The 11,781-nt window shown below is 38.5% G+C and overlaps 1 protein-coding gene across 1 annotated transcript in view; it reads right to left on the bottom strand.

Moving 5' to 3' along the window:
- LOC140327519 (vomeronasal type-2 receptor 26-like) overlaps nt 1–10,900 on the bottom strand; it is a 14,961-nt gene extending 4,061 nt beyond the window's left edge. The window contains exon 1 of the mRNA XM_072406909.1: nt 10,682–10,900. Within this exon, the coding sequence (XP_072263010.1) occupies nt 10,682–10,900 (219 nt within the window). The remainder of the gene's footprint in view (nt 1–10,681) is intronic.
- Between the last annotated feature and the right edge of the window lie 881 nt (nt 10,901–11,781).

Here is an 11,781-nt window from a genome sequence, read left to right as displayed (position 1 = left end):
AGTTGGGTGTCACGCTGTTGTACTGTCTCTGAAGCTCGAGATGTAGCAGCTTTTTCCCTCATTTCCTATAGTCAAGTGTCACGCTGTTGTACTGTCTCTAAAGCTATAGATGTAGTAGCTCTCTCACGCAGTGTGGCAAGTCTTCTATTTCTGTCCTCGGGATTTCTTGTTAACAGTGTTGTTTCATTTTTTTTTTGCCTTTAATTGCACTCGGCCAATTGCCTTACGTTTTCTTGAAGGCATTATTATAGACCAGAAATTTGTAAAAGTGTCCAAAAAAAGTATGTAAGCTGCACAAAGATCAGTGGTGCACTCACATGAGTCTGAGTCATATGTCTAGCAAGTTTGGTTTAAATGTCTCTATGCGTTTCCTAGTAATCACATACACAAATCTATATATATAACACATACATACATACAAATATAGAGTCATGTGTCTAACAAGTTTGGTTGAAATGTGTCAATGCATTTCCGAGTGATGGTGGAACATAGCAAGTTTGGTTGAAATGCCTCCATGAGTTTCCTAGTGATGACTTACACACTTATATACATACATCCAAATATAGCTCTGACATATAGCACAGCACTGTACAAAGATGACTGGTGCACTCTCATAAGTCTCAGTCATATGTATGGCAAGTTTGGTTGAAATGTCTGCATGCGTTTTCAAGTGATGGTGGAACACAGACACACATACATACGTACAATTTTACATATATAGATTGCAACACACTTACGTCACCACTTTTCCAATAGAACATGGCTTGGTTGAATAGGATAGCCTCTTGTTCTTGTGATGATGCATTGAAAACTGCAAAATGTTTGAATCTGAATCTATTATTAGTTACCGCTGCATAGCTATATATGTTGTAAAAAGTAGTCATTTCTCCTCTCTCATTAAAATAGACATTTTCACCCATTGGGTCTTGAAACCGAACTCTTGATAAAAAGTACTGAAACAAAAATAATTTTAACAATGTAAATTTGTGCTAGAGAGAAACATGTAAAAAAAAATGATATGGTATCATATCATCAAATATATGTAAAATATGTCATATAACAAAATATTGTAGACCTTTAAATGTAAGGAATCTAAATGTTTTCGGAAGGTTCTGCCATTTATTACATACTGGTGCAGAAGAGGAATTCACCATATCATATATTTATCATCAATAGTACCCCAACGCAGTGGACAATAGTGATTAACACACACCAATTTATAGAGCACCATAACACATATATTGTGGTTCAATTGAGTACATTTATGCTTTGTACTGTATGTACAATGGATCTTCAAAAAGTTTCCTCACTTTAATATTTTTGTTGGAAGTGGGCTGGAGTAGTAGTAATTGGTTGTGTCTGAGTGTCATGTGACTAATCTGTCTGGCAAGTCAGCTGGCCTTGCAGTTTAGTAAAAAGAGTTCCCATTTTGTAGTAATAATGTCTGTGAAACTTAATTTAGATATGAAGAGAGGAAAAGCATTCTGTCCTAAGTTTTTTTGTGGGCAGGTATGTCGGGAGCAAAAATGCATCTTCGATTGTGTACTCTCTTCATTTAGCTGTACTCCCATAGTAACTTCGGAAAAGGTCGTACCAGGTGGCTGCCTAAGCAGCTGACAGAGGAGCATAAGCGCAAGTGCCTAGTTGTTTGTTCCTGACACCTGTCCTGTTATCGTGAAGAATGTGATTTTTTGTGTCAGATAGTCACTGGTAAAGAAGCTTGGGTTCACCATTATGGGGAAAGTAAGCAACAGAATATAAAATGAAAGCATCCATCATCCCCTGTAGAAAAGAACTCCAAGATACTGTTTCCAAGAAAGTTGATGTTGGCCTGGGAACTCTCAAAGGGCCTATTATCAAAACCAGAAATCTAGAACAATTGTCACAAGTGGAATGTCATGCTTCAATGAGGATTAAAACCAATTCACTTTAAAAAGAAAGTTTTAAAAGTCACAATTAACTTTAAAAGAAGAGGAAACCTGTCAAAGATAATTGTGTTGTTGCACAGCGGCTTCCCTCCACACTGCAGCCCACACATTGGGGACCTTCAGATTAATAAAATAGGAGGTTTTGGAACATCTAGTTTATAGTCTGGATTTAGTGCCATCTGATTTTCAGCTTTTTGGACCACTCAAAGAAGCTTTAAGGGGAGGATGTAAAAGTAGTGGTGCCCCAGTGGTTACACTATCTACCTGATTTACCTGCACTTGGAAAATGCATTACAAAGTAAGGTGAATATGTGGAAGTGATGTAATTTGGTTTTCAAATTCATAATAAATAGAGTTAAAATAAGGTAGAACATGGGTCACGGCATTGAAATCATTAGTGGAGGGGGTGCATGCGTGGACCTGACGCATGGACGAATGCTAGGTCAACTCCATGACTTGGAACGTTAATGGACAGACAGCAAGTGGAAAACAAGTAAAGGCTGTAGGAAAATTGCAGAGTATCTTCTGGTAGCAGGCCAGCTTTGATGATGGCGTGAGGCAAGGCAAAAACACGCAGGAACGCAGCAAAAGCAGTTTCAGCCAGTTCTGCAGCCAGGATGGCACCCCCTCACGCCTATATTCCATCAGCAGGAAGAAGGGGAAGGTGAATGCTCCAGTAAAATAGACATTATGAACAGTGGCTCACCTAAGCCACTTATACAAGGAACCACCAAGGTTAACATTTATTTGGGGTTCAAAGAAATCTAGAATTTCTATACAGATCCTGTATCGCCAGAATGCAAGAGGGGGTTTAGCTGTACCACAATTGTTTTATTATTATGTAGCGGCCCAATTTGTACAATTATTAGTGTATCATGAACAGACTGGGATACATTATGGGTACAATTGGAAGAACAAGAACTGGCAAAGCTGTCAATAAATAATGTTTTATGGATGCCCTTGTTTAAAGCGAGGTTACTTTACCAATCCTATACTTATGCATTTTTGCAGGTATGGGACCAATCTAGGAAACGATGTGGATGGATGTTCCCATATTTATTTGTAGCAATGATTTTGGGAAACCCTTTGTTTCACCCTGACTTTGAAAACCCAGTTTGATTCCAAGAATGGAAAGATAAGGGCATTTATAGAATATACCATTTTTTAGACAAAACGGGTATTATTCACTTTGATGTACTATAAAACAAGTTTTCTATTCCTAATTGTGAGTTATTTGGATACTTGCAGATTCAACAATTCGTCCAATCTAGGCAGAGGAATAGTGATATTAGTAGACCTTTCAGTGTTTTTGAGCAAGCATGTATACGTGGCTCATTGGCAAAAGGGGTGATATCAGTTTTATATGATGTTTTGGTCTGTGCGCATATGAATTGACAACAACAAGGTTGTATCATTGGGAGGAGGAAATAGGGTATAATTTAGAACGAAAAGATTGGGAACAAATATGGGATACAGTGCATTGTATTATTAACGCTTCGGCACTGGAGGTTACTAATGGACTCATGATACGTTGGTATTTGGTGCTGATAGGTTTGGCAAAAATGTCATATGTGCACACTGGAACTTGTTTTAGAGGATGTACAGTAGATGGCACATTGTATCTTATTTGGTGAGATTGTTCTAAGATCAGAAGATATTGGATACGAGTATATCAGATGGCATATACACTGATAGGTAAGTCTTTTCCGAAATGCCCAGAAGAGGTTTTGTTAAATCTTCAACCACCGAGTTGTACTAAGCTGCATTTTATACTATTGACCTATTTATTTACATCAACTAAGATGGTATTGGCTAAAGCCTGGTGGTCTTCTAAGCCCAATGTGCAACATATCAAGCAGAAAATGATTTGGTTCTTGGCTAATGAAAAAATGAGGGCAATTGTTAACAAAACTATGACATAAGTTTGGGGGCCATGGATTGATTACTTTATGCCTCTGTGATGGGATCGTACATGTTTTTAACATTATGAATGGTTAGGAAATGCCCTATGAGATATAATAAAAAAGTATATTTGAATAAGCTTTTTTTGTGAGTGAAGTTTTTTGTTGGTGTTGTTTATTATCCAAACAGTCAGTCTTAGGGTATTGGATAAAGAGTGAGCATAAATATTTGGGTTTCATAGAGGGGGGATGAGTTTTTTTTTTCTCACTGAGGTAAACACTTTGTTTATTTGAAGTAGTAATCACTTTTTATTCACGTAATTATTTGTTGATTATAGGCGTGATGTTAATTTCTTTACAATAGAACTTACGTTTAATCATTTTTACAGGGTGACTTTTTTTTCTTTCTCACTTATTAAGGTGTGGCACGAATCTTTTCACACACTCACATTTTAAATAGGGTAACTATTTGTAGTATAGGACAATAACTAATGAGGGTAAGCACCCTTCCCCCCCCTTTTCACCGATTAAGTTGTGGCACTAATTATTTCACAGTAGAATTTACATTTTAAATAGGGTGACTATCTGTATAGAAGGATAATAATTTATAAAGGTAACCACCCCTTCCCCTATTATTATGTATATTACAGAATTTATTAACACCGAATTTCATTTTAAATAGCTTTGATATGATTGTAAATGGGACTAATAATATTGGATTGATCTTATATGAGGAATCAAAAGCAGCTAAATATTGTAGTTTTATTGGTTTGTGCTTAGCTCTTTCCTTTACCCTTTATCCTTTATTTTTTATCTTTTACTTTAACCTGTATTTTTTTGTTTTTTTTTTGTTCAAAACAGAAAATTTAAAAAAGATATTGAAAATGAAAAAAAGCTAGAACATTTTTGAAGAACCCCCATATACAGATATATGGCCACTATTTGCTAACCTCTTTATTATTACTGACATTTGGAAAACAATAATGTCATCTCCTTTCTACCAAAAGCAGCTAGGAAGCACATTTTTGTGAGCAATGGATGAAAGGCGCACTGCAGGCAAAGAGGGGGCAAAAGAGTAGAACATAAAAGTAAAGGCTCATACAATGTTATGTTACCTTTTTAATGTGTTTATGAGCTTCTACGTAGCTCTTTTCAGGATGCCTGGACATATATATATTCATTTCATGAAAAGAATGTGCCATGGCATAGACTGCTTTGTAAACATGGTAAGCTGTGCCAAACCTTTCAGTGTCATACAGGTTGTTGCCTAGTTGACTTATCTTGACACTTCTGTTGCATGACTGCAGTGTCAGTTCATATCTGCTCCCAATTGCAAAATTTAATAACCTATTTGAAGTTAGACACTTAAAATACATTGCAAGGATGTGTTCTTGCAGAAGGTCATTTGGATGATTTGTGATGTCGATGTTATCCAGAAATCTTTTCAGATTTGGGATGTTCTTTATTGAAGGTGAAAATGCCAAACTTCCATGGAATGATCGTTTAAATTTTGAAGCAAGCAGAAAGTGGACTATAGGACCTGCTGGTATAATTAATGTTTTATCATGACGACTGTTAGATGCCAGCCCGATAAACATGATCATGTTCATTGAAATGGAACAAAGGACAACAATTTTGGAACTTGATTTTTTGAAGATCTCTGTTTTTTTAAGTGCCATTTCTTGTCTTTCAGCAGTTCCCTCAGGAACTATATGAATTATATACTCAACACATATATCATAAACAGCAACCGCTCTTTTTAACTCCTGACTCCTCTTTTCACCGCCATCATCATGAGATGTTATAACACCAATCCATGTCCAACCAAAGTGTTTCAACAACAAAGCAATAGCCAGATACTGAGTCTGGTCACTGGGAAGTGTTTGAAAGAAGGATGGGTAGATATACTTATTGGTTAGAAGAGGATCCGTTGCACCATAACTGATCTATACAATACACCAAAAGAAAAGCATACTGAGACAGCTAGATGCAATATGTTGTACTTCATTGTACTTGTTCTGTAATATTGAAGATGTATTACAACTCATTCATCTGACATCCCGTGTTCATATGAGCGTTGAAAACATTCTCCAGTCCACTTCAATCCAATCATCATAGTATCATGATATATGTCAAGGCCAATAAAGATTGTTCAAGAACATAGCATAACATTTAGGAAACCACCATTTTCTGTTCTCTAATCCCACCACTCTGACACCATAAAGTCTGGGGCAGCTGTTAGTTGTCTGAAGTACATATTCTGATGGGTGAATTGTTGTGAAATCACCAGGCAAAACATCTAAAGATTTATGAAAGCTCCCCAAGACTGAAGAGCATACACTTTTTCTGGTGAACCTGGAAAATATCTGGTCCAAGACTGAAAACATTTGCTAACACAGATTCACTGATGAAAGTGTACCTTCCCCAGCTTTGTAGAGTTTTATAAAATCAGGCCCATAGTGTTGAAGGCTGGCACCACTGTTTAGAGTTTGCTGTTAAGGCAATGTTGATGGCTTCCTTTATGTTTCTTGCATACCTATTGTCATCTTCATGGAAAATCTGCACCTTACTGTCTATGAAAGAATATTCTTTTTCTTTAAGATCTATGAAGCCCTGATCTGAAAACTGTTTTTCATAAATGTTGGGGTATGTACCTAATGATTGTTTGAACTGGGAAAGCCATTTGCTTAACAATTTGTTGGTGTTTGCATTTTTGTCACGTTTTAAAGGTGTAAATAAATGGATACAGGGTGCTTGTTACACAGGAAAAACTTTTTTGTTAAAGATCTCACAGGAGTGAAGTTTTGGGCCATTCCGGAATCCTAAATGTCCAGAATGTAAACACAGTTTCAATCAAGTAGAAAAACATGCATGGGAAGACTACCAAATATCCAAGGGGCACTGCAATAATAAATTAGGGAGAAATGTGTTCTGTAAAGTAGAAAGGGATCATTTTATGTGGCTTGGAAAGAAACGTGGAAAAAACTAGAATCCTTAAACCTACAACTTCATGGGATTCCCCAAATTGTTTTGGTGACCAGAAGATCAAAGACTCACTAAAAAAATAAAAGTTTCTTTTTAAAACAGTGCAAACTGTGTAAATATAATATATGCAGAATGGAAAATCTGGAGTATTGACTGACAACTATTTTTTAATATTTGTAATCAGTAATTTTTACAAGATCATACAAATTATAGAGCATACAAAACTTTAAATTGACGTTACCTGGGTATATCCATAAACATTTAGGATTTCAAATACGTGTAGAGAACTCTCAGAGGTCTGGTCCCCTATAACACCAGCTAGTTTGTTGTGATCTCTGCAAGAGTAATTAGGAACTGTGTCACCAGACCCTGATAAGATTTGTAAGACGCTTTCTACAGCCTTACTCACATCATTACAGGAATCGTATATATGGTAACCCAGAGTCACATTGGGTAAAATGTTAGGATTTTCGTTTATTTCATTAATGGCAAAAATAAAAGTTAACACATATCGATAGTAATAAGGCATTGGCCTGTGAGAAAAAACATACATATACTACTAATAAGAATGTTATAATTCAAATTTTTGTTGTAATTATTTTATCTATCAATAAACACTGTTAAAAGAATGTATGGTGTAATATTGAAGTGTATATCATCGGTTCTGGTACATTGTCATCTGTATTTGTCTACAGAATTGGACAACATAACACACATTAGCACGACACCAGAATTGCAAATATTGATATGGACCTTTGAAGCAATTTTTAAACTGACTTTTATATCACTTAGGTGAGTGTTATTGCAAAATTTAAAACAAAAACTGAGTACATCTCTGTAGCACCTACGCGCTTACCCATGTTTTGTCTTGTTCGTGACTATTGATTTTAACCACAATCTACCTATATGATTATATGTCCTTGTGCATAAAGCCATCCTTGTGAAGACAAAATGCCCGAGACCACAGCTCAGCACCACCATCTTGGGTGTAATAAAAGCAGCCCCAGCAGACTCTGAAGTTGCACTCTAAATTATTCACCTTTACTTCCACTCTAGAATACAAAAACAGGTTATGTAGGGAAGTAATGGGCAGGATGAGAAGCTAAGAATGCTATGGCTCACTGTGGGTCGAAAATGACCCTAACAGTCAAGAACTGCACCAAACGTATCCCGATCCGTGATCACATGATAGACATCACAACAGTTTGCTTAGATAACAAACCTTACAACCTGGCTGTACTGGGGTCTACACAATGACACCTTAAACCGAAAGGCTGCTTTTGTTAAAAGGAAAATAAAAACTTATTCAATCTGCAATACATTCAATTGAAACTATTTTAATTTAATTGAAAAGTTAAACAAATTGTTAGCGTTTTGGGTCTAAATTGAATTTTAAACTTTTTGACAATGTGACAACCTATGATTAAAAATTAAAAGAGTAATGTATGACAGTGACAGTATGTGCGGAAGAGGAGTACGTAGGGTATGAAAGCTGTCAGCATGTACATGAGGGGAGAAGTAAGAAGCATATGACACTGGGTGTCCAGGAGGGTAGTGAGAAGTATGTGAAGTGTAGTGGGTATGACGGTTGGCACAGTGTACAAGCAAGCATGGTATGACATCTGGCAGTATATTGAGAATATTGAGGAGTGCAGAATGTATGTCAATGTACAGTATGTGTAATACCGCCTAGTTTTTTCTTTTTTTCACAAATAAAACAGTGCTTACAGAAAGCAGAAATTACTGAAGTCCATTACATCGTTATAGTGATGAATGGTGAATATTCCACCAATAATCATTTCTCCATCCTGAAAATACCTTGTGTTGAACACAGAATCTATTTTCCTGATAAAGCATGGTAGTCCATTGATTTGTTTTATATTATTTAAAAGTAATAGGATGCCAAAGCATGTCATGATTTTAAGAAGTATCAATCTTCAAGGCATTTTTTGTGGTGAATCAGTGTATCACTAAATCCTTTCCAGGCAATAGCTTGTGTTATAATATGGTAAAAATAAGCAATACAGACTGTTTTGAAGATATGCTGGCTGCACTCTGTAGTATGGTCACTGCAGTCTTGAAGTCTTATTAGAACATTATTGCTGATTTTACTGTATTTATGCGTATCTTCTTTGTATATCTCTGTTCTTTCTCATGTACTATTTTACAGGTTTAACAAAAAATAAATACAATTATCTTAAGGGACACTATCTAGTTTAGCTATCTAGCTGTTCATTTTAGCCAAGTTGTAACGTTAACATCCACAAAGAGACACTAAAAGAAGAACAGAAATGAATTTTTTTACAAATACATATTATCATTAAAGTGAAACTTACACTTACAAAAATATTTTTTTTCCAAAGTGGGACATTAAAGGGATAAATCATTATTTTTAAAATCAATCATTGTATTATAACCAAAAAAAAAAACTAATAAAATTTATAAAACATGACATATCCATAAAGAACAATGTAATGATCTCCATAGTTACTTTCACCTCAAAAAAACTTCCACATCAAAATAATGGTTTTGTATAGAAGGAAGGAAAGAGTATACTTCATTCATTTGACACGTTTCGCAGCACTGAGGCTGCCTCTTGAGGAATAAGAAAAATAGGATACACTGAACAGATTATATGTAACACTTGCCTGTTCCTCATTAAAGCACAGGCATCTCTCTCCTGCGCATCCGGGCAGTTCTGATACTGGGCGTGCCTCTGTTTCCAAGCTTTATCAACTCCGTCCAATCCGCTGGCCAATCAGATAATAGCCTCTTGATCAGCCCTGGCTTTTTAGCTAGCTCACAGACTGCATTTTGTGTTCATGCAGCAAGTCTTCAATAGTGCTTGAGCTCCCTAGTTCTGTGATCTAGTTCCTGTTCACCTGTTGCTTAATCCAGTGTTTCCTGTGTCCAGCTCCTGTGTTAACGTTTCATTGTCCAGTCTGTTGGTTCCCAGCCAACTTCCCTGTGCTGTTCAAGTGTCCTGTCTGTCTGTGTCTATCCCTGCATCACCTGTACCTCCTGTTGCGTCCAGTGTCTCCTGTGTTCCCTCTGCCTGCAGTGGCCTTTGTGTCCCTGCAGTCTGTCTCCTGGATTCCTGGCTGTTGACCCTTGGCGTGTGACCTGAATTCTCTTGCTTGCTGCCTGCCTTGACCCTGGCTTTCCTTGACTATTCTCCTACATTTTGATTTGGCACCATGCTTTGCCTGCCTTGGTGTGCCCAAGGACCGCAACCTGGCAGTAACCAGCAACACAACATCCTCACCATCAGAGGCTTTGGAGAAAACCTGGTTACTGCTTAGACTCTGCGCCTTGGCCCTTCTCAGGGCTCACACCATCTCCATGCAAGCCATATACCCTAGGGGTCCAAAGACCCCAACCAATTACTCGGCCAGAGGATGAACATCCAGGAAGCCACTCAAACCCAGGTAACCCCGCCTGGATCAGCTTCTGATCCCCTCCAGTGCACCTGCTGAACCTCCATTCCTGGTCCAGTTTCCTGCAGTACCACTGGCCTTTGCACTGCATCTACCACCCCCATAACAATTTCCTGGGAATCCTATCGTGGCTTCATCAACCTCTGCAAAATTCAATTTGAGCTTCAGCCACAAAACTTCCCCACTGACCGGGCTAAAGTGGCATACATGATATTCTGGAGAAGCCTTGGCTTGGGCATCTCCCCTCTGGGAAAGGAAGGATCCGGTCACCTGTAGCATTCAAGCTTTCCTGAGTCTTTTTAGGAAGGTTTTTATCTAAGCTGTTTGGGCCTCCTCAGCAGTCAGAGTCACTTACCGTGGACCAGTTCGCTGTTAAGTTTCTCACTTTGGTGGTGGAGCTCGCCTAGAACAACAAGGCCCTCCATGCTACCTTCTGGCAGGGTCTTTCTGACTTCATTAAAGATGAGTTGGCTGGTCGAGAGATTCCCACTTCTCTGGATGATCTGATCTCCTTGTCCATCCAGATAGATATACGTTTCCAGGAGAAATCTCGCTCCCACAAGGTCTTCTCCCCACGACCAGCTCCATCCTTCAAGCAGCCTCTGGAACCTCCATTCTCCCCTGTTTCTCCTTCATCAGAAGTACCCATGCAACTGGGCTGCTCACACCTATCTAGGAGAGATCCCGGGGCCTATGCTCAGGACTCTGTATTTACTGTGTATTGAAGAAAAATATTATTAAACTCTGCCCACAGAGGCTGGGGGGCATGACAGGTCACTCTTCTCTACCTTCCACTCAGCGTCCCTTAATACCAATCTAGCTCCACAAAATGTCCACTCTTGCCCTGAAGGCTTTTATTGACTTTTATCGATTGTATGGGAGTCTGGCCCATACAGCCACTGACTCAGCCCTTCCGTATCTCTGCGGTAGATGGTACTGTTCTCTCCAGTTTGACCAAGCTCCAACCTCTCAGGCCTCCTTCTCTCTCCACTCCTCCAAAGTTGGCTCCATCCATTCCTATCCAGTAAAAGGATTTCCAAGATGTCTTCTCCAATTGCCAGGCTGAGCAACTTCCTTCCCATTGCTCCTATGACTGTGCGATAGACCTCATACCTAATTCCACACCTCCCAGCTGTGGGGTATACCCCCTTAGTTTTCGGGAGTCCAAGGCTATGAGTGAATACATCCAGGAGAATCTACAGTGAGGATTTATTCATACGTCCTCTTCCCCTGCTAGCGCAGGATTTTTCTTTGTCTAAAAGATGGATGGGACCCTTCGTACTTGTATTAATTACCATGGTTTGAATGCCATCACTAGTAAAAACCGCTACCCACTGCCGCTTATCCCTAAGCTCTAACCGTCTTCGTGGTGCCCAAATCTTCACCAAACTGAATCTCTCAGGGGCCTACAACCTAATTCTGATCAAGGAGCAGGACCATATCCTTGCTTTGACCTCCATTCAAAAATCTGCTATTCCCCCAGGAAAAACATTGGTGCCTCCCCAACTCCACACCAAAATATTAGGTTGG

Source organism: Pyxicephalus adspersus, chromosome 3 (assembly GCF_032062135.1).
Source record: "Pyxicephalus adspersus chromosome 3, UCB_Pads_2.0, whole genome shotgun sequence".
In the NCBI taxonomy this organism is placed as follows: Eukaryota; Metazoa; Chordata; class Amphibia; order Anura; family Pyxicephalidae; genus Pyxicephalus; species Pyxicephalus adspersus.
The sequence above is the reverse complement of the archived record's forward strand: the minus strand, read 5'-3'. Positions and strand labels throughout refer to the sequence as shown.